General features: G+C 33.8%; 16 protein-coding genes and 3 pseudogenes across 19 annotated transcripts, besides 2 other annotated features; 5 read left to right on the top strand and 14 right to left on the bottom strand.

Annotated features, from left to right (window-relative positions):
• Positions 1–16700: part of a mobile genetic element that runs on past the window's edge.
• TVAGG3_0693340 (organellar and viral DNA polymerase type B) lies at positions 33–938 on the bottom strand (the record flags this gene model as incomplete). Its single annotated transcript, XM_001289466.2, has 1 exon — positions 33–938. A coding segment is annotated over one exon (906 nt), but the record flags the coding sequence as incomplete, so codon positions are not given.
• TVAGG3_0693350 lies at positions 1205–2442 on the bottom strand (annotated as a pseudogene). The gene has a single exon. A coding segment is annotated over exon 1 (1238 nt).
• TVAGG3_0693360 (organellar and viral DNA polymerase type B) lies at positions 2840–3875 on the bottom strand (the record flags this gene model as incomplete). The annotated part of the gene is made up of 1 exon (XM_051243133.1): positions 2840–3875. A coding segment is annotated over one exon (1036 nt), but the record flags the coding sequence as incomplete, so codon positions are not given.
• Positions 3970–4302, top strand: TVAGG3_0693370 (uncharacterized protein; the record flags this gene model as incomplete). Its single annotated transcript, XM_051243134.1, has 1 exon — positions 3970–4302. A coding segment is annotated over one exon (333 nt), but the record flags the coding sequence as incomplete, so codon positions are not given.
• On the bottom strand, positions 4461–4769 carry TVAGG3_0693380 (uncharacterized protein; the record flags this gene model as incomplete). Its single annotated transcript, XM_051243135.1, has 1 exon — positions 4461–4769. The coding sequence occupies one exon, from the start codon at positions 4767–4769 to the stop codon at positions 4461–4463; it is 309 nt and encodes a 102-aa protein (XP_051089722.1).
• On the bottom strand, positions 4851–5288 carry TVAGG3_0693390 (KilA, N-terminal/APSES-type HTH, DNA-binding family; the record flags this gene model as incomplete). The annotated part of the gene is made up of 1 exon (XM_051243136.1): positions 4851–5288. A coding segment is annotated over one exon (438 nt), but the record flags the coding sequence as incomplete, so codon positions are not given.
• Positions 5377–5625, bottom strand: TVAGG3_0693400 (organellar and viral DNA polymerase type B; the record flags this gene model as incomplete). The annotated part of the gene is made up of 1 exon (XM_051243137.1): positions 5377–5625. A coding segment is annotated over one exon (249 nt), but the record flags the coding sequence as incomplete, so codon positions are not given.
• On the bottom strand, positions 6156–6476 carry TVAGG3_0693410 (organellar and viral DNA polymerase type B; the record flags this gene model as incomplete). Its single annotated transcript, XM_051243138.1, has 1 exon — positions 6156–6476. The coding sequence occupies one exon, from the start codon at positions 6474–6476 to the stop codon at positions 6156–6158; it is 321 nt and encodes a 106-aa protein (XP_051089725.1).
• On the bottom strand, positions 6503–7097 carry TVAGG3_0693420 (organellar and viral DNA polymerase type B; the record flags this gene model as incomplete). Its single annotated transcript, XM_051243139.1, has 1 exon — positions 6503–7097. A coding segment is annotated over one exon (595 nt), but the record flags the coding sequence as incomplete, so codon positions are not given.
• Positions 7415–7900, bottom strand: TVAGG3_0693430 (integrase core domain containing protein family; the record flags this gene model as incomplete). Its single annotated transcript, XM_051243140.1, has 1 exon — positions 7415–7900. The coding sequence occupies one exon, from the start codon at positions 7898–7900 to the stop codon at positions 7415–7417; it is 486 nt and encodes a 161-aa protein (XP_051089727.1).
• On the bottom strand, positions 8569–8958 carry TVAGG3_0693440 (keratin-associated protein family; the record flags this gene model as incomplete). Its single annotated transcript, XM_051243141.1, has 1 exon — positions 8569–8958. The coding sequence occupies one exon, from the start codon at positions 8956–8958 to the stop codon at positions 8569–8571; it is 390 nt and encodes a 129-aa protein (XP_051089728.1).
• Positions 10395–11277, bottom strand: TVAGG3_0693450 (annotated as a pseudogene). Its single transcript has one exon. A coding segment is annotated over exon 1 (883 nt).
• TVAGG3_0693460 lies at positions 11616–12396 on the top strand (annotated as a pseudogene). The gene has a single exon. A coding segment is annotated over exon 1 (781 nt).
• On the top strand, positions 13261–13662 carry TVAGG3_0693470 (uncharacterized protein; the record flags this gene model as incomplete). The annotated part of the gene is made up of 1 exon (XM_001317153.2): positions 13261–13662. One exon carries the CDS (start codon positions 13261–13263, stop codon positions 13660–13662), a length of 402 nt encoding a protein of 133 aa, XP_001317188.2.
• Positions 13659–14306, bottom strand: TVAGG3_0693480 (protein of unknown function, DUF4106 family; the record flags this gene model as incomplete). Its single annotated transcript, XM_001317152.1, has 1 exon — positions 13659–14306. One exon carries the CDS (start codon positions 14304–14306, stop codon positions 13659–13661), a length of 648 nt encoding a protein of 215 aa, XP_001317187.1.
• Positions 14512–15444, top strand: TVAGG3_0693490 (uncharacterized protein; the record flags this gene model as incomplete). Its single annotated transcript, XM_001317151.1, has 1 exon — positions 14512–15444. The coding sequence occupies one exon, from the start codon at positions 14512–14514 to the stop codon at positions 15442–15444; it is 933 nt and encodes a 310-aa protein (XP_001317186.1).
• A 68-nt stretch (positions 16701–16768) lies between the features above and the next one.
• Positions 16769–19043: a mobile genetic element.
• TVAGG3_0693510 (uncharacterized protein) lies at positions 16971–17441 on the bottom strand (the record flags this gene model as incomplete). Its single annotated transcript, XM_001317149.1, has 1 exon — positions 16971–17441. One exon carries the CDS (start codon positions 17439–17441, stop codon positions 16971–16973), a length of 471 nt encoding a protein of 156 aa, XP_001317184.1.
• A 558-nt stretch (positions 19044–19601) lies between the features above and the next one.
• TVAGG3_0693520 (Chain a 40s Ribosomal Protein S26) lies at positions 19602–19958 on the top strand (the record flags this gene model as incomplete). Its single annotated transcript, XM_001317148.2, has 1 exon — positions 19602–19958. The coding sequence occupies one exon, from the start codon at positions 19602–19604 to the stop codon at positions 19956–19958; it is 357 nt and encodes a 118-aa protein (XP_001317183.1).
• A 183-nt stretch (positions 19959–20141) lies between these two features.
• On the bottom strand, positions 20142–21603 carry TVAGG3_0693530 (uncharacterized protein; the record flags this gene model as incomplete). Its single annotated transcript, XM_001317147.2, has 1 exon — positions 20142–21320. The coding sequence occupies one exon, from the start codon at positions 21318–21320 to the stop codon at positions 20142–20144; it is 1179 nt and encodes a 392-aa protein (XP_001317182.1).
• Positions 21604–21780: the final 177 nt, after the last annotated feature.

Below are 21780 nucleotides of genomic sequence, written 5' to 3' on the forward strand. Positions count from 1 at the left end.
AATGACCTCATTGCTGACAAAAATAAATGACCTCAGAACTTCAACTTACGAATAAAGCTTGTTTTAGTCGTTATTGAGAAGTTAAACTTCTCTTCAAAGCAAGGACTAGAAGACTTACATAAGTCAAATCCAATCTCTTGACCATCATGAAGTGCTTTATATAATTGCATAACACTGAACTCAGAGTCTTTGTCAAATTTTCCTTGCGGAACCATTAAACCTTTATCTTCATCATAGAAACACTGAACAGAGTCAGGAAACATTTCATTAGCGGTTAAAGCAATAACATCTTGCTTCACGCCTTTCATTCTGCAGTGAAATGCAACTTCATTTAAATCGTTAGTGAGTAAGTCTATGTAGGTCTTCTTTCCACAGAAAATACTTTTATAAGCTAAACTTTGTTTATCTTTTGTGATTTCTGCAAAGTCGCTATGAAATTGACCTAATGTTTTACCAATAAGTTCTCTACCGTATCTCTTCTTAAATTCATGAGCTAAACGTGGTATGTCTTCATTGTAAATGTGCATCGAATCTGTATCCTGATAGGCTATATACAAGCCCATGTCCTCAGCAGTACAGAATACTTCATTCATAATACGTTTTGACATTGATAGAATATTTACACCAAGTGGGCAAAAGTTAAAGTGTCTGCAAATGCTTTTCGTTAGCTTGAAAATAGTTTTATCTGAACCATCCAAACCTTCGAACTTCACTATATGGTTGTAATTTCTTATAGCATATCTTATAGCATCTTTGTCATCTACTATGGTTATTTTTGACTCAATAGGAGATAAAATGGTTTTGCCATAAATGCTGTTCAGAATGAGTTTTATAATTTCTTGTAATGGGTTTTCTTCTTTCTTATACTTTAACCTTAACTCAAACAATTTCTTAACTTCATCTCTTATTCTCAAATCTCTGTTTCCATCGTAATAGTATCCTTGCAACACTTCACATTTGACACCTTGATATTTTATAAGGTCCTGTAATGTTATATGGTCAACATACATTAAACAGCAAGTGTTTGAACTTCTGGGAACGTTAAGTTCTGGATTTAGTTCAGGGTCGCAAACTATTAAAGGAAAGTGTCTATGTATTCCAATCTCTGTTATCTTAATGAGAACAAAGAAGCCAGACATAAACTTTTCACCAATGGGTTCCTTTTGGTCGTCATCGAATAAATGTCTCATGAGATACTCTGTGCTTAACATCTCATCCTTCAATACTTTTGGAATTCCTTCTAAAGTATAAAGTCTTGCTATAGCGGATGGATATAATGAAACAGCGTCGAAGTCAGCAATGAGTTTCTTTTTGCTCTTTTGTTTAATGTTATCTGACAACATGCATCTTCCACCTTGAATGCATCTCGAAATAAATTCTCTTGGTTTATTTGAGAGGTCATAAAGATTTCCATTCGGGAAGTATACTCTGTTCTCAAACAATTTGTTAGCAATAGAACAAATACTAACGTAGTCATAAACGTTTAAATCAAACTCTTTCAATAAGTCATTGCGGAACTTTACAAAACCTTCTCTTAAAATTCTTACATCTTGTTTGCAATAAAATGAGCTATATTTTTCTAAGTCGAAGTGGTTCTCATCTATTCTGCAACCTTTGATGGAATCTATGTTCTTCATGAATGTATCTGCATCCTTGACAAACTTACATGCTTCAGAAATGACACCAGTTCTGTTGTCATTTGCTAACAAAGTACTGCTGTAGTAGTTATATGGAAATACTTCTTTCGGTCCTGTTTGTAAGTTAAACATAGCAGGAAATAGTTTAAGCTTCTTATTTATAACACTGTAAGAGTCTTTTATAATAATTGCCCGTCCTTTATATAAACCAGTTATTTGCATTGTTCGTGAACCTTTAATGATGGGAGTTCCTTTCACTTCTGTCATGTGTCTTAAGATGAAGTTTATATCATAACTGAGGTTATGGAAATATATTAAACTCTTGTCAGGAAGTCGTTCCAAAAATTCTGTTGCACAATTCTGACCCCATATGCTTTCACTCACTGAACCATTTTCACTGTCGTAACAGATGTTAAAAGCTTTATGAAAGCCATCGGTACTACACTCAAAGTCAGCAAAGAAAACGTGCTCAGGAATGAACTTGCACTTATTTTTATTTACTTCTTTTGACTCGGCTTTCTTCTTCAGTTGTACACAATACTTTGGAGCATATGTCAAATCTTTAAATGTTGCAAGGTTCTGTTTATATAAGTCAGTCGTATATGTGAAAAGTTCTCCATAAGAAATAGGTTCGAAATATTTGCACTCCCACAATGTTTTCATAACATCCCATAACGGTTGTTCTATCATAACGAACTACATATTTATCTTCTCTCTTTGTATAAATCTTCATCTGTTTCTCAATGTTCATTCCACCACAAGCTTTGAGAATTTCTTTATAGTTTCGAATGAAATATGTTGTCATTGGTAATCTTTCATTTAGCATGTAGTGGTCTTCAACAAGAAGTAAGTCAATAGTTCTAACAGTTTCTCATTTTTTTGGTATATATCTCTTTATTTCATTATGTCTTGAGTCATTGAAATAACCAATGGTAACATTAAATGCTATACCTGTTGTCGGAAATTTCTTGTACTTTACTTTTTGAGGAAAGTCTTAACACGAATGACTTCTCTCATGTGGTCAATAGTTTCTTCATTACTCCAGCCTGAATGCAAGCATAAACGAAACAATTGTCTTCTGTCATAAGTGCTGCAGTTCTTTTGTTCAGTTCATTGAAGATTTGGTAGCGTTCAAGATTTATAGGTAATGCAAAGATACTTCCAGAACTGACCGCTTCTCTTCTTATAAAACTTCTTTTCACCATTATCTTTCCAAAAGCTTTCTATAAGTGCTGGGTTTCCTGTTTGCTTAAGAGCTTCCAAAATGGCTTTCTGGTCATTTGTCAGTGTGCTTTCATCTCTATATGGTCTCTTTTTTGGTTTGCCTTTCTTTACATCTGACATCGTTAAGCCTTCATATTCTGTTAAATCATACATCTTTATTTCGGTAAGATTCTTTATGTTTGTCAAGAAGAAGTCATAGTGCATTTCAACAATACCTGCGGCATTTGCTTCTATCTCTGATATAAAGTTCTCCTTCAAGAGCTGATGTAGTAATGTTCCAATATTATTGAGGTTTAACGTAGAACATTCATACTTTCCACCAAGTTTATAACATACCATCCATCTCTGTTGTGAGTTTATTTTAATTTTCTCTAAGAGTCTCATGAAAACCTTACCGAAATGTTTGTGTAAGTAGTCTCTGTTTGGTTCATCTAAAGCTTCGATGTTAAAGTCAATGAGTCTATTGCCTGACTTCACATTTCTCTTCCTATTCTCTTCATCTTTCTTTAACCATCTCTCACCTTCTTTTGGTTTGTCGTCAATGGAACGAATGACATCATTAGCTTTGCGAACTTGTTCTATAGCACTTTTAAACATCTCTCTTCTCTGTTGTTTCAGTGTGTCGTCTCTTCTTCTTGTTTCACCAACGTTTGCATTTGTTATGTCAAACATTTCACGCCTTACTTCATGTGGTACAGCTCTTCTTGTTTCACCAACGTTTGCATTTGTTATGTCAAACATTTCACGCCTTACTTCATGAGGTACTGAACGTCTATGATATAAGTCAATAGCAACGTCATTTAAAGGAAAAGTTCTTGCATGGACTTCGTCCTCGCCGCGTTGCGGCTTTATGAACTCATGAATTCTATCATAAGTTATTTCACCATTGTAGTCTTTAATGAAGTCAGCGAGTGCTTTTTTGTTTGTTGCGTAATGCTTTGCAACATCTATATTAGCTTCTGTAAGAAGTTGTTTTATTTCCGAGTGTTCTAACTTAGACAACTTCCGATACATCTTTAGTAGGAAATAAAAAAATATTTTTTTGAAAAAATTAGATTAGATTTTTTTTTAAATTATTTTTTCAAAATAATTTAATATTTTTATTTTAATGAAACACATGCAAGATTGCAAGTTCTTTTCATACAATGCTCTCGCTACTGCTATCAAGAATGAGTTCAATGGTGCTTCAAACGTTAATGTTATCTTTAACAAGAAGTTTGTGAAAGAATCTAAGTTTGGTCAGTATGTCAGACCATTAGCTATTGTCATTGACCGCAAACGTTATACTTCACAAGAGTTAGCAGTAGTTTTGAAACAAAAGGGTTTCTTCGTGAATGTCAAAGATACTCATTATACTGTCATAAAGAACTCTAACATTGAATTCTTCAGTATTGCTATGAATCTTTCCGAACAGAAAGAATATAAGAAGGGTGAAACAAATGTGAAATATTATCCTTCATCTCTGAAGACAATAACGAACAAAGATGTTATACAGAAATTCTTACCAAAGGTTGAAGAAGCTTCTATTGACATTGACGAAGAAAGTGAAATGGTTGAAGAAATTGACCCTGACGTCATTTAAGCAAAAATATATTTTTTTTATTCTTCCTCTTTGAAGTTATCGAAATATTCTGTTATTTTTTCCTTCAGTAATGGTAAGTCTTCTTTGAATGTAAGTATTGTGCAACCTTTGATGTCATAGTGTGTTTGAGGAAGAGTACTTTTGACAATTTCCTTTATTTGCTCATTCGGTGTCATTGAAATCGGTAAGTTTTCACGATAGAACCAATTTCTGTCAGATTTGTAAATCTTAGCAAGGTCATAAAAGCTCTTGTTGTTTCTTCTGACTAAATGCAACATAACCATATCTTTATCTTCTTCTTTCTCCAACTCTTCAGTATATATCATATACTTATAACTCTTTTCCTTTCCTTTTGGTACTGAACGTGGTATTCTTTTCTGTATGCTTTTGTCTTTGGATTCAATGACTTCATCTTTTGCTTGAAGTTTCTTTTCCATCTCTCCACGTTCTGCTTTATATAGTTCATCTAACATCATGAAAATATAACAAGCATAACGAGGTGAAGCCCACATTGCTACAGCATTTACTAAAAGTCTATGAACATAATATCCTTTCAAACCAGGAGCCAAATTCTTGCGATTTTCGTACGGAATCTCTTCTCTCGGTTTTCCGAGGGAAGCAATCATATGAGGAAATTCTTCTAAAAGTTCTTTTGTCTGTTGGTTTTCAAACCAATGATATGCTTGCTTTGTAGAACGAAGAGCATTCATTATACTTTGCATTTGGTACATGTCATCTTTGACCGAACGAATGAGGCGAAGTTGTTTGTTATATTGTATGTATTCGTATTCTTCATTTATGGCTTCATGAACGATAGCAGTTGTTGTGTTCTCTAATGTTGACATTACTGTCTTTACATACAAAATAAAAAAATAAATAAAAATAAAACTAACTTTATTTTCTGACTTTCACAAAAGACCAAAAATAAACGCTTTACATGTATTTTTCAGCAACTTCGTCAAATAATTTTATAGCTTTATCTATCTCATCTACTTCAAACGTTTCTTTACCTTTCATGGGAGCACCATACATTTTCTCAAACTTTTCAAGTAGTTCTGTTTCAGCAGCTCTCATATCATTAACGAACACAACCTTGACTCTATTGACTGTACTGTCATATCTTTGAGTTATATTATATGTTCTTCCTATCTTATATCTCTTTGTATTGAAGTCCTTCGGTTTCTGAACGATGTAAAGTAAGCCTTCACTGCAACGTTCCGTATCGAATGAACCATAAGTTATGAAGTTATATCCAACAACTGGGTCAATCCATAACAAAACTATTGGTATAAGACTTTTGTCTATAAGATATGCTCTTGTTCCATAGAATCTTACTGATATCATAAGCTCAGGATTTCTTGTCAAAATTTTCTGAGTTGAAGCATTTCTAACCCAGTCGTTTGTTTTCTTTTCAGATGGAGATATAATGTCTGACAAAGAATATTTGTTGTATTTCTTTGAGTATCTTACGTTTAAATCACCTATTCTAACCACTTTGGTGTCATTGTCTATCTTTCTAACTGTTTCAAACTCAATGTTTGTCATTACTGTCTTTACATACAAAATAAAAATTTTTCTTAGAAAAAAATTAGCGTTATTTTTTATCTTAAGGAAAATTCATGATTTTTGTTGCTGAATTCAATAAAAATATATTTTAGGTGAAGAGGTGAGATTTCACCTGTTTTCTCACCTAATTTTTCACCCCAGTTATTTTATAAGCGTTTTACATGAATTGTACGATGTATATTTGAAATTCTAAACAATTTCGTAGCTTCTATTTCTTCTGTCAGTATGTCAAAAGTTTTAACAATGCCGAAAGTTTCTTTATACTTCTTCTTGACATCAGATAATAGGAAATCGTCAGCTGTTGGATAGTTTTTGTTCAGAAATGCTAACATGTCCATTTTATCTTCTGCTGGTTTCTCTACTTCTTTCTTTAAGTCAGCATAGTCGTTTCTCATACGTTCTATCTCTTTGACGGAGTAGTTATATTTCCTCATTGCTGCTTTACATTTTGAACATTGCGGATTCATTTTTGCGTTATACATTGAAATTTGACCTGCTAGAACAACTAAGGCGTCAATGGTTTTCTTTAACTCAAAAGTTGTTGGTTTTATTTGTCCATTCCATATTTTACATCTTTTATCTTTATCTCTTATCTGCCATACACATTCAGCAACTAATGAAACAAAGTTGTCGTATGTCTTAAACTCCCCAGATTTATATATGTCAGAGATGTTCTTATATACCATGTCGCAATCTTTGTCCATAACTTTATGGTTGCAATGATATCCTAGAAACTCATAGTTTACTTTACGTATGAACTTCTTTATTTCTACTGAGTCGGTTGGTTTCACTTCTATTTCATCGAATTCATGAATAGTGAGCTTTTGTTGTTGGATTTCAGGCAATTTGGGTAAATGGTCAATAATGTCCTGCATGTCATAAAGATACTGTTCATTTGTTTCATCTTTCGCACTACAGTCGAAATTACTTGTTAAAAGTTCTTGCTTAATTCTTTGTATTTCTGTCTCAAAAGTATATGAAGAAGGAATGAAGCTTTTCATCTCTACTAACATAGATGTAGGATTCATGACTAAAGAGTTTGGTGCTGTAGTTGTTTGAATTGTTGTAGAACCTATTGTTGAAATCATATCATTACATACAAGATAAAAAAATAAATAAAAATAAAACTAACTTTATTTTTTCTATCTTAAGGAAATTCATGAAAATTCACGAGAAAGCAAAAGCAATCTGAGCCGCTAAGCGGTGAGGGTGAGAAAACAGGTGAAAAAACAGGTGAGAAAACAGGTGAAAAAACAGGTGAGAAAACAGGTGAGAAAACAGGTGAGATTTCACCACTTCACCTAAAATATATTTTTGTCTGATTTACATCCAACGAAAAAGTTTAGAAGAATTTTCTTATTCTTTCTGGTAAATGCTTTGTCTGATTTACATCTAATGAAAAAGTTTAGAAGAATTTTCTTATTCTTTCTGGTATATTTTTGTCTTTCCAGTACTCCTGCTCTAATGGTCCCAGATGTGTTGGCTTTGACTCTCTCAAGTTCTTAGATGGTATAACATCTTCAACGCCTCCTTCATATCTTACTTTATAAGTGTCATCGTTTATGTTATAGTCAAGTATTTCAATAACCACTCCTCGCTTTGCTTCGTCAATGGTTTCAGCAAGTTTGCCATTACTACTTTCGACTAATTTATGACGAGGGTAAAATGCTATGGAGTCGTCGGCAGCTTTTATAAGATATCCATTACCTTGCGTAGAGTCTACGATATAATAATTTCGACTTAACCTTAAACGTTTCTTTGTCAACGGTTTGTCGTCAAGAACTACACGAACTTTTGTACCAGGAATGAGGGTAAATTGTGTTGAATTTCTGATATTTTGTGTTTGGCTTCGTTTCTTTTGTATATACTTTTCTTCTTGTTGTTGTGTCATTGAATTTGGTGTATGTCCTGTTGTAGAATGTGTTGAGGAATTATATACTTCGAGAAAATGTTTTATTGTTTCTTCGGTAAAGTCTCGCTCTTGATTTAAATCTCTGAGCGTTCTTATGAAGCGATTAATGATGCCGAGTATGTTATGGTTATGGTCTTCAGTAGTGTAGTGAGTTATGTTATGCTTAATGAGAAATTCTGTGATTTCGTTGCTGAGGTATGCACTGTCTTGGTCTGATGTTAAAGTACTTGGGTTATGTTCTGCTACAAACTTTTGTAAAACTCTTAACACTTCACGAGTTCCTTTATTTCTCATTATATACGCAAAAGCTTTGCGAGTGTTAACATTTATGAAGATGAGGAATGGTTTATGTCCTCCTTTTCTGCTTTGAATGAGAGTGTCAAATTGGTATGCGTCAGGAGTGTTGGAGTAAATTGGTAAAAAGTAGTCGTAAGGATTTATTTTTGTTTGATGTACAACATTTTTGTTAAAGAACCTTTTCACTTCAGCTCTGTTAGTAAATCCCGAACTCTTTGCAGCTTCATTGAATTTCTTAAATGACCTCCATGGATGTTGTTCGAATACTTCTTTCAAGCTCATTTATGTAAAGTTAAAGATTTCATTGAACGCGGTAAGCCTAGATCCTTTGAGTCAAGGCTCAAGCGAGTTCATTGAATTCGGTACCATGCGAATACAGTCATAAATGGTGGCATATAATCTTCACCCGAGCCTGTTGAATTTGTTGTGAAAGTGTGTGAATGATTTCCTCCTGGTTCAGTTGGTCGAAAAGTCTTTTTTGCTGCATGGTTATAATCTGGAGATAAAACGTCATCGCCAGCTTTATATTCTGAGTTGTATAATGGATGGTCTCTTAATGAGTGACTATGGTCACCAGAAAAGTTTGTAGTTCCTGTATGAGTGTGCGGTGGAAGGTTTGCTTCTTTAATTTTCTTCGAACCACCTGTTTGCTTTGAAGAGTTCGCACAATAGAGGAATTTATCTACAATCTGTTCCCACGTACCAAAACCTAAAACACTTGCCGGATTTGTTGAATTCATTGATGTATAAATAGAGCCTATAGGATATATGGTTTCAAGAATCTGAGTCTTCATTGTTAGAAGTTCATGTTTAACGTTTATAGTTTTATTGCCTTCTACAATATTTATATTGTTTGTTATTAAACCATTAGGAAAAGTAGGAGGATAAATTCTTTGTTCTTGTACAGTTGCACCGTCTCTTCCTGTTTTTGTTACTATTTCGATGCATGCCTTAATTTCTTTAATCTTGATTGTTTGAAATTCTTCATGCACGTGCTCTTTATCGGCTTTTCCATTAAGCGCAGCATTTACTTCCGACTTCTTTGCATAATTTTCATCTACATAAGTTTTGTCAGCTTTCTTATCTAACATTGCTGGTAGTTCATGTGCTTCAAAGTTTCTGGCATGACCTTCAATATTCCTGCAACTGTTATCTAAATTGTTTAGTGTATCTTTTACGCTTGTACTTGGATTCTCTAAAGGTGCACTTGAACCAAGGGTATAGTTCAGTATTATGTCATCAGCTCTAACAGTAGTGAAGGATTCATGTGTATGGTTTTTGTCTGCTTTGTTGTCTAAAGAAGTTTGAAGTTCATTTATATCGGAGATATTGTGTTTATGAGATTTCAAAACTTTGTTCGTTGTGTCAAGTTCATTTTTGTCAGCTTTACTTTTAATAGCATCTTCAAAAGTTATTTTTGCCTTAACTCTTAACATAAATCTTGGTTCAACTAATACACCGTTAACAAAGAAGTATGAAGCATAAATTTCAGCGTTATAACCAAATGTTTGTGGTGCTATACCTGTGTCATACTGTACAGTACAGTGTATGTCATAACCTTTAGCACGAATGAATTTATATCTTCTTTCATTAACATTTTTCGTCTTCACTTCTTCATCCTGTGTTAAATATCCATGATAGTCCGTTATAATCTGTTCATCTGAACTTATATAATGAACATGGTTCTTGTCCGCTTTACTATTTAATGTAGCTTGAAGTTCATTTATATCGGAGATATTGTGTTTATGAGATTTCAAAACTTTGTTCATTGCGTCAAGTTCATTTTTGTCCGCTTTACTATTTAATGTAGCTTGAAGTTCATTTATATCGGAGATATTGTGTTTATGTTCTTTATCTGCTTTTTCGGCTAATTTCTCTTCTATCTCATTTATTTCAAGTTCATGCCTACCACCACCTCCCGAAGAAGTATTTTTCTTCAGCTCTTGAAGAACGTCCACTTCGCCATCTTTGGTGTCAATAATGAGACTTTGAGTTAAAACCTTTCCTGTCTTAATGGATGTTTGTAAAACTTCTTCTTCACCGTGTTCGGGGTCATGGTCGTCATCATATCTTGTGAAATCAGAGATGTTGTCATACATTAAACATATCTGTCTCAAAAGTTCTGCTATTTGAAACTGGAACGAAAGATATACAGAACTTTCATCATCTCCTAAAGTCAAGTCTGCTTTCTTAAGTATTTCTTGAATGTATGCAATGAGAACAGAGTACCTTGGAAAATATTCGAACAATATTTCATTAGCTGTTGGTTTTGGTGGTTCTTCTGGAGTTTCTGTTGGAGTTTCTGCATCTCTTGACTTCAATGCTCTTGCTTTCAAAGACCTAAATGTTAGAGCACCGGGTTTTACAAAGGACTTTATAAATGCTTTAATAGTTCCTGGTAAGTTATTGTTAGCATTAAGTAAGTTCCTTATGCTTCCATCATGTACGTCCATAGCACTATGTAAAAAATCTATACTTTTCTTGTAGTCAGCAATAGACTGACTGTGATTTTTTAAAGATTTGTCAATACCTTTAAGCCAATCTTCATGCATGTCTGATACTGAGCCAAGAATATCATTTGCTTCCTTTAGTGTATTTTGTGCTTCTCATAAAGTATCCAATCCCGTACGTGCATTGTTTGCTATACGTCTTACAGTATCTATTTGACTCCTTGTTTCTTGCATCCAACCAGATAAAGTTTTAATAGTATCAGAACCATTTGAAATGAAGTTCAAAGCATTTTTAACGTCATCTAAAGCTTCTTCACCAAGTACTGCCCATATCTTTCCGATTTGGTATTGAAGAACTCCATATGAAGCAGCTGTTAAACCAGTATTTATAAGGTCCCATATCCATGATTTAGCAGTTTTTCCATCCTTTCCATCCTTTCCATCCAAACCGTTTTCGCCTTGAGGTCCTTGTATTCCTTGTGGTCCTTGTGGTCCGGTGTCACCCTTCTCTCCTTTCAGTTCATCTTTATGTTCGTTATAATATTCTAATGTCATAAGGTGTACATCATTACTGCTACCAGCAACGCCGAGAATTTGTTTCTCATTCATGACTAAATTCTTTAGGCATTTAATGTTGTCGTCAAATCGAAAGCTCTTTAACAATTCAATGAGAACATTCAGTACTTTCACTAATGAGGCATCTACTGTTGAATTTATATATTGCACCGTTCCTTCATTTATGATGGGAACCTTGCTTGTTGTAATGAATGGGTCATAAGTGTTAAAAGTATCGAAATCAATGACTTTTTTAGTTTTTCCATCGTCAATGACTAAATCATTGCCTTCAATGGTTAAAGTTGAGTTTTCGTTTACTAGTTCATGTGCTCTTCTTGCTTCATTTGTTTCATACGCATATGCAGCAATAGTCATATTTTAATGAGAATAAAATGTTGTTCTATTTGCAAAGTACAGACCCAAACGAATACGGGACAGTAAAGCTACAAACAAACTTAGGTCTTCAGAATGAAGCGCTTGCTTTCAGAGTTGTTGACTTTAATACTATTGCTTCATTCGTTATAACTGACGAAACAGATTTCATGGAGCTTGAAATAGATGGAAAGAAGCATGAAATAAGATTTCACAATAATGTAGAATATAAGATGGAAACATTAGCTGGAGTGTTAAATGCTCTCATAAATACTACAATAAACAAGGATAACGAAGAAAACTTAATGAATGTTAAACTTATTGCAGGAGTTTTGAAGTTCAGTTATGCGAAGGAGTTTAAGATAACACGAATGAGTCATAGAGTTCAATTGCTTCTGGGAGCATACCACCATATGACATTTCCTTTGAAAAGTGTTGACAAAACGATTGAGATGAAATCCGTTCCATACGTATGTTATGGCAATTGTTTGTACATTGAGTCAAAAATAGCTAATGTCACAGGTATTTCAGGAGTTAATAGTAAAGGTTCAGTAGAATATAAGTCTTTCTGTTATGAAAGTAAATTCAATGTTCATTCCAAACGTTCCTGTCATAGTAACTCATTTAGGTAAATGGGTTCGCATTAGTCCTCATAATTTGAAAGACATGCAATTCAGACTAGTTGACTTTCAAGGCGAGCCCGTAGTACTGAAGGCACCAGTGCGAATGACTGTTGAAGTTGACTTTTTAGAAAATATTAAATGCAACAGCTTACAAGAGAACTCAGAGCTAAAAATATAAAGTATGAATGTTATGTATTAGGGCATGAACTTTGGTTGTTGCTGTTTGATGAAACAAATGAGTTAGTTATGTCAGTCAAGAGAACAGAAAAAGGCGTCAAAGGCGCCGAGCGCAAAGCGCTATATTGTGTTAGTGAAAACTGCACCAAGTCAATAAGATTAGGTTTGCATTATGAAGATGAGTTCGATACTGTTGAAGAAGTTTTGGATAGATATTACAAATTGCTTTAATTTACTAAAACATATTTCAAACAAAGCTTATAGTAAGTAGATAGTTTTGTATACTCGTTCGAATATTTATACTTAAACTCAACTCCTGGAGTACCTGGTGTTTCAATGATGCGGATGTTACCTATTTTCATGAATATTGGAGTTTGACCACAGCATTCGATTTCAGGGTCGAGATAGTCAATGACACATTGCTTTCCTGTTATTCGTGATATAATATTTTCAAGGTCCTCCTTTGTTAGAATTATTTGGTTCTTACTTATAAGATTTGTCAAAAGCTTCTTATCGTCTTTGAGTAAAATTGTTTGTATAACTGAAGAAGGTAATGGTCTACGTTATCTGAAGGATTTGTTTGAACATTTGTGTAAGGGTTGTCGTTGGCTTCTCTTGAAAGAACTTGGTCCAGTGGTGGATACTCTAACTTAACATCTGATGTAGCGTTAGCGTTTGAAGCTGTGTTTAAATTCACCGACTTAAGATCTGGTTCTTTTTCTTTCAAACACTCGAACTATAGTTCTTTATGACAATATTGTTTGTCGTTCGTGAGTCAACATTTGATGTTGGTTCAATTGGAACATTAACGGCACCAGCTAAGATGGATTTGCTTCTCATTTCATATAGAATAAAAACCTTTTATATGTATGAAATGAACAATATACTCGACAAGGGTTTGAATGTAAAGCTAACGAATGAAAATATTGTTGAATTCACTGAGACAGGAGCTGTGTATAAAGATGTAGAACTACTGAACAAAAGAGCTAAGGGAAGAAGCAGGAATATGAACAAAGGGTGGAAGCCTATAAAAATTTATGTCAATGATGGCTCAGGAGGTTCAAACATAAAGTATGCAGAAAGTTATAGAGTTTATGCTCTCAAAGGTGAAAAGCCTTCATTTAAGAACAGCTATTCTAACGCATATCCTCAAAAGCTAACGGATGGGGAAGTGGATGATATGAATGACAGCAAAAATATTAACAGAAATGGCGACAGAGATGCATGGAATTTGTTTACCATCAGTCAATTGAAGGTTAAACTTTAAAACAATGTTGGTCGTTCCCATGGAATATTTTTGACTTTAATGGTATTAGTCATGATATGAATCTCAAGGTATGAACGAGGAGAGATGAGAGACTTATATGCTTCCCAAATTTCTTCAAAAGGTAATGTTATACCTGACTGTTTCCAAATGAGTTCAATATCATAGCGTGAGAAACCTTGAAAGATAACGAAGTCAGTTATGAGACGTTTTATGTTTAAAGCAAGGAAACGCCATGTTTGCATAAGTATTGCTACAGTTAAATGGTAATGTCTGACTTTAGTAATGATGTTAGCTAATGGTGAGTCAGGCTTTGACACTAAACCTTTTCCGGCGAAGTCGTCACAAACGAGCAGAGTGTTTGAAGGATACTTTTTGAAGGGGTATTTTGAAAGTTTTGATAGAATGTAGTTTGTCAGTCGTTTCATATCGTAAACTCCTGAGTATTGACGTAAGTGGTGTTTGTCAATAATTCTTTCCATCTCTTCTGAAGTCTTTTGCATTCCTGACTGTATGAACTCTACAATAGCATAATATTTTCTCTTACGTCGAATGTAACGTTGAAGAAATTCAATGAGTTCGCTATCTGGAACTTTAACGACAGATGCTTGAACTTTACTCATGAATGTTTTCGCTGTTGAATCCATAGAGTCTGAAGTTGCTGATATAATGATTTGGTCATAGTAAGAGTCGTTTCCTAAACGCTCTGTTATGAGTATATGACGAATGAGGTTAAATGTCTTACCTGAACCCATCTTTCCACAATAGAAATACACACCATTTGAACAGAATTCATAATCTTTGCTGAAAGGAAGAATAAGAGAAGAGTTAAGTTTGTCTGTAGTTTCATTCATGTCTTCATCTACGTCATGTATTAAATGCTTCATTTTATCTCCATTAAAAATGCAAGTCAGAAATATTCAGAACATAGCACCGAGTCTAACTGACAAGAGTATAAAGATATACTATGAACACGTTATGATGAAACCAACCAAAATTCAAGAAAGTCAGTATACTTATGAATATCCAAGACACTGGGTAGAGTATGTAGGAGGTGAGAAAGCTATTGAAATAAGACAAGTTAGAAGTATTCCAGCAGGAAGGACAATATTATTGAAGAACTTTAATGTTTTGAGATATAATGATGAAACAAAGAAGCAAGATAGTTTCCCTGTTGCTGTGTATGTGAACTTAGATACAGGAGATGACATGAAAGTTTTTAACACAAAGCTTCAAACGGTATTGAAAGAACAACTTATAGCAGAAGGACACCCATTACCTTCAGAAGTTACCATAGCATATAATTTTGAAACAAATGCAATAGATTTTAAAATCGTCTCTGCAAAGAAGTCAGGTTTTACATTTAATGAAGCAGATGTATATTCGAATGAAAACTTCAAAGCTATTGCATGGTTAGATAATGACGATTGCTTTAAGAAAATATTTAAATTCAGTGACTCAAAGATGTCAATAGATGACCTTCGTGGAATGTTACCATCGACGTTTACAGTTGAAGGTTCAGCAGGATTGCTTACAAGATTGTCAATTGGTGGCGTTTGGTCTCGTGAGAACATTGTTATAAAATCCAGTATAAGTGAATTTGCTGAAGAATCTATATTATGTCTTTCAAACTACATGTATTCGCCACCGAAGCATTATAGTATAACAAACTTTGTCAGTAAGTTTAACATAAGACTTGTCGAACCTTCTTCAATGAAAGATGTTGTGCTACCTAAAGATGGAAAGGATGGACTCATTATTGAGATGATTTTAATAGCATATTAAATGAGCTTGTTCTTGAAGGTCATTCATGATGAAATAACTGTTGTAGAAGATGTTAGCAATTGTTCAGACATTTTGAAGCGTATAGATGATATAAGAAAGAAGTTAGATAGACCGCAAAGCGGTGAGGACGAAGCCCGTGAGAACGCTTATGTTTCATTGACTTTCTCCAGTAACGAGAACTTTTATGAGATAATATTGAAGAGAGATGATTTTAATATGGTGTAAATGGTAGCTTGGGCAGCTTTAGGCGCAATGGGAACAAAAGCATTAGCATTTGGAGCAAAAGCACTTGGAGCTTATGACGCAGTAAATAAAATGAGTGGAGGAAGGGTTTCAAAGACATTAGATGCAAATAAAGGAAAGATTGGAGGCTGGGTTGCAAAGAAGTTAAGATTAAATAAAATAGGGCTCATAAATAAAGCATCCAATTTGGTTGCGACTGAGTCAGAAAATGCTTTAGGAAAGGACGATGAGTTTGCAAAACACACAAAAGACATTAATGACCAGATGAAAGGTGAAACAATGCATTTAAATAGATTCTATGGAACTAAAGAAAATGTTTCTTCTCCACCAGCGGTTTATCCATACGGACCTTATGGAATGTATGGAAACCCTTATGAACGACCATTTGACCCATTGACTGGTGGAAGTAATTGGTATCATTATGGACGAAGAAGAAAGACAGTCAAGTTGGAGACAGACGTGAAGAAAGCAACTAAAAAGAAACCAAGGAAGAGAGTTATAAAGTAATGAATTCAACAGGGTGAAAACCGGGTGAAAAAAGAGGTGAGATTTCACCGCTTCACCTAAATTTATTTTTGTGCTATGTTTTCATACGCGTGAGGGTGGTGATATCATTTATTTTTTATTTTATTTTTTTAAAATTATTTTTATTTTATTTTTATATAAATGACAGAACAAAAGCAACTCATTCGAATTCCACAGTATAACAAACATACATTTAAACATTTATTCTTCCTTCCTGAGCATAACATGTTCTTTCAAATACATCCGAGACCAGTTGACTTTTCATTGACTGTGTATAAAGATAGAAATAGTTATATCATTAAACCATACGATGACGAAGGTAAGTTATGTAAATTGTACGTTAAGAAGTTAGAGAAAGTTTATGTCTTCAAGTATGACTACAATAGGGTTAACACTGATGATGAAGATATTGAGGAAAATTTATGAGAACATTAGTGAAGTCGTTAGTGAGAACGATAGTGAGGTGAAATTGTTGGCGGCTTTGTAAAGTGTCAAATTCACAAGTATTGGGTAAGGTGGAACGCAGTGCCATCATACCCAAGACTTGTATACTAACTAGAGTCTAAGTGATAAATTGGTGATTTTTCATGAATTTGAGAGATCATATCATTATCAGAGTAAATAAAAACCAATTTGTCTGGAAAATCAGTATCTTCACCTTGAATGTCAAAATAAATAAGGTCATCATGTTGATCTTCCCATTGATTAACATAGTTTTGTAAAGATTGAAATTGATTTAAAGATATGTCTGGTAAAGATCACATAAGATCTTTTTGTTGTAAATAATATTTCAATTGATTGATTGCAGTTTGTTTCATAGTCATGTGAATACAAGTATGATCTTTAGGTATTTCAAGCGTTTTGTTGACTTCTTGTGTTGCATTAAGTGGACTTCCGTGATTCATGAGAAATTTTTTAATCCAAGCACGGTAAGTACCACTTGTAGGTGTATTTTTATGTTGTGGTGGTGGTCCTGAGTGAATATGAGTTAAGTTTGCAGATTTAAAAATGTAATTGTCGAAATTTTTAATAAATTTAAAGCCTGCTGGGCAGCCTTCGTATTCGCATCGGTGGTAGATTAATACTCCTGTTCCAATTGATAGTTTTTGTGGGTCTTTGACAAATCTTATGTTACCATGCAGCTCTGCAGCTATAACAAAACGAGAATATTCTAAATATCCTATGGCTTGATCAACCTCGCATGGAGGATCGGGTGGAGGATGTTGCATTGAGCAGCAAAAAGGAAAAATAAAATTGAAAACTCACATTGAAAAAATAACGGTTTAATAGAAAATATTTTTTTTCTTCTGAAAAAGAATTATCTTTGAGTATTTAAATTGGGATAAAGAATATAGAATAGATAACTAGTACTTAATATATGATACATGTACACGAAATGGAAGAATATGTACTAAAAGAAAGAGAAATTTTAGCTTAATATTTTACATACGAATCAATTATCTTTGGTTAAAAGGTAGAATTGTTGGCTATGATGTACTGATTCATGATCAGTACATCATAGCCAACAATTCCTTATACAAAGTTCAAAAACTTGGGTGCAATCAGTTCTGATTGCATCCAAGTTTTTGAACTTTCTTGAGGGAATTAAAGGGTGAGAGATTTATAGTCTATATATATATCTCCCACCCTCTAATTCCCTCCCTGACAGTGGGAAACTTTGTCTGAATGTTAAACTATTCAGACAAAGTTTCCCGCTGTTTGCGAAGGAATTGTTGGCTATGATGTACTGATTCATGATCAGTGCATCATAGCCAACAATTCCTTATATAAAGTTCAAAAACTTGGGTGCAATCAGTTCTGATTGCACCCAAGTTTTTGAACTTTCTTGAGGGAATGGAAGAGTAAGAGGTATACATTATGAATATATACCTCTTACCCTTCCATTCCCTCTCTGACAGCGGGAAACTTTGTCTGAATGTTAAACTATTCACACAAAGTTTCCCGCTGTCAGCGAAAGAATTGTTCCATCTGGTGCATAGAGTGTGAATCTATGCACCAAATGGAGCAAGTCCCTCGCGAAATTGCCAAAACTTGTGTCGCATTTCAAAGATTGCGACCCAAATTTTGGCGATTTCTAGTAGAGATGGAGTATTTTGAGTCACTGACCTATATGCAGTGGCTCAAAGGGCTCCATCTCTACTTTGAAGCAAGGAAACTTTCCTCGAAATTTTGATAATTTGAAGAAAGTTTTCAAGCAATTAACAAAGGATTACTCGCTATGAGGTAAAAATTCTAGATTTTCACCTCATAGCGAGAGCTTCCCTTTCATTGCTTGAAAACTTTCCCCAGCTTCAAAATTGGGGAAAGGGCTGTAAAGTCGACTCCGATACCAGCAGGTACCAGAGTATTTAAAAGAGAAGCCCTCGTACGAGTTTCTAAGAAGACCTTCTCATTCAAGAAGATCTTAATAGAAAATCGTACGAGGGCATTGGAAACTCGCGTCTGGTACATGTTGGTACCAGAGTGTTTGAGATTTGAAGACTCTGGTACTAACATGTACCAGAATTTATGATGAATTTAAGATGGACCATTATAAAATGGTAGCGGTTTGTTTCAAAAAATTTTAGATGAGATTTGCATAGATATAGATTATATGATTTATACATATGAAAAATAATATATAAAAATATAATTTTGAGATAATTATGTAAATAATATTTTAAATATTTGAATTTGAGGTATAATTTTATAGTAAAATATATTATAAAGAGTATTTATATAAATAATGTAAAATAATATAAGTAATAAAAATTGAGACCCCCTCCCTGTTTTTGATGTTTTGTCACTTTTTCGGTAATTCTTATTGTTTCTTGAATCTGTTTTTTTGGGCTGAAATCTTATAAGAAATGGCAGAATAATAGCTACAGAAATGAATATCAAATTCATTATTAAGAATTTGAACCTAGAAAACATTAGAGTATTTGTATTTTTGACGTGTAAATGAAAGGTTTTCAACTCTTCAAAAAACAACGTGAGGAATTGATTTATAGGTTTATATTGCACACACTCATGTATAAATTAATATTCATTAATAAGATGAAAATTAATGGAAAACAACACAGAAATAATTCGAAATTTGATAATTATGAAAGATGATAGATTTCCATGAAATCTCTACCAATATAAAAGCTTTTCTTACTTCTACTCATGCTCAAACATCTAGAAAACCAATATTTTGCATCGATATCGGCCATAACAATTTTATATTGAAGATATTATTTGTAACAAATGAATAAGTAATATATTTATATGATTATTTCTACCGCTTTCTATTCATATTTTGGTATTTTCTTGACACGTAAAATCTATTTTACATAGCAAAATTAATTCAATTTCTTGAGAAAAGTGACGATTGGTCCGCCTTTCAGATGCCAGTCAAGAGAAGGAATCATGGCCGTTCCAAGATGAACCGTGGCCACACAAGAACAGTCAACTGCATGAACTGCGGCCGCCAAGTTCCAAAGGATAAGGCAATCACACGTTTTGCCATCAAGAATATGGTTGATGCTTCATCAGCTAAGGATGTTTCCGATGCTTGCATCTATCAGGGCTACGAGCTTCCAAAGACATACCAGAAGCAGTACTACTGCGTTTCTTGCGCTGTCCACCGCCACGTTGTTCGTCCACGTAACGTCAACGTTCGCCGCAACCGTGTTCCACTCTTCCTCAAGCTCAGACTTGAGAAGCTCGAACAGCGCAACGCTCAACGCCTTTCCAAGGAGTAAATTTTATTTTTAATTGATATTGAACGATACAATCTTCATAAATTATCATCAAATCAAATCTTTACGATTCTAAAACATATTTAACATTTACAAAAAAAAATCAAATTTGATAAATGCTAATTACTATATATATGAGTGAAATAATATGATAATTATAATCAAAATAATAATTTTATTTTTATTTCATGCACTTTTGATCTGAATTACATTTATCATATATCCGATAATCAATAAAGCAGCGCAAGCAATTCCTGGAAGACAAATGAGAAGAAGACTTGCTGTGTTGCGTGCTTTAGCAATCTGAAGTGTGTTTTCGTTTTCGTGGAAATCATTTTCCATTGAAATGACGCCAATGATTTCTTCGGACATTTCTTCAGATGTATTGTAGCTTTCGGAAATGAAAAGAACAAAAATACCGGTTAATGACAAAACCATTGACATAAGATAAGCAGCGGACATTCCGAAAAATTCATTGATGTAGGCCTTTAAGAAGGCGCCAACGAGTGGTGTAATAAATAAGCCAAGAGCTGGGAAGAGATCAAGGAAAAGTGTCCATTTGCATTTTCCATTGTTATAACCTGCAAGTCCGATGAATTCGGCAATGCAAAGAAGGATAAGGATCTCTAATGGTGATGATGCTACTTGGAATGGCTGATTAATGCCAAAAAGTGCAAAAATTACGAAAAGACCTAAAACAACAAAGCCAGAGTAAAGATAAACGTAGGATGGAATTGCACGATTAAGTGTTTGAGTACAGAGGTGATTGATAACGATAAAGATGACAAGTCCGAGTAACAATCTATAAGAAACAAGTCCGATCTTTTCAGTGAATGCTGAGAATGCAACAAAATGTAAAATAAAAGCGCCTGCAATTAATGGCTTTGAGAAGCAATAAACAGCAAGAATAAGTGAAATGAAAGGAATAATCTTAGAATGCGTAGAAGGTGGAATCAAAAAGACTGTTTTGGCTTGGATTGTTTCGAGAGAGTTAGCTGGGAACTTGATTGTTGTTTCAAGCTCTATGTTGGATGCATTGTTATAAATTGTGGAAAATGCATTAAATCCTGAATATGTATTTCCTGTAATTTTGATCATCGCTTGATTTGAGTCTGTGACTTGTGAATATCCGTTTGATGATTTAGACATAAAATTAACTGCCATGGTTTCCGAATTAAATGTTGGCTTCAAGTTGAATGTCATGTATGATTCGACACCTAATGGAAGAGTTGATGTTGTATTAAAAGTCACGTTATAAGTAGTAGAATCGCTATCTTGTGGAATAACCAATGTTTCGGATTTTGTCAAGAAGAAGACAGAAAGCAAGGATGATTCTACTGCTAAAATTCCTGTAATTATTGACATATAAGAGAAAACATATCTTGGGTGGTTGCCCGTGATTTTGAACATTTATGTATGTTGTCAGTTTTTTTTATCAATATCTATCGATTTCTGATATCTGAACTATTCATTATGTATCCTTGATTTAAGATAGAGGATTGTGTATTTTGGAAAATCTGAAAAACAAAAGATATGATTCTGATAATTTCTTGACTTATGTTAATGAACAGCTATTGTATGTTAGAATTATCTTAACATTAAGTCAATTCATTGTGATGCCTATAATCTTACACAGGTGAAATCAAATATAAATCTCATTAGACTCAATGATCAAAATTATGGTCAAATCATTATTTGTCATGTTTTCTAGCTTCTTATGAAATAAGTATATCAATAACAAATGATTCACTCAAGATTTGAGTTTGAATTTGAATTTAAGGAAATCAAAAGTAGAATTTATAAGATATGGTCTTTTTCTAGCATA

This window comes from Trichomonas vaginalis, chromosome III, assembly GCF_026262505.1.
Source record: "Trichomonas vaginalis G3 chromosome III, whole genome shotgun sequence".
Lineage (NCBI taxonomy): Eukaryota > Parabasalia > Trichomonadida > Trichomonadidae > Trichomonas > Trichomonas vaginalis.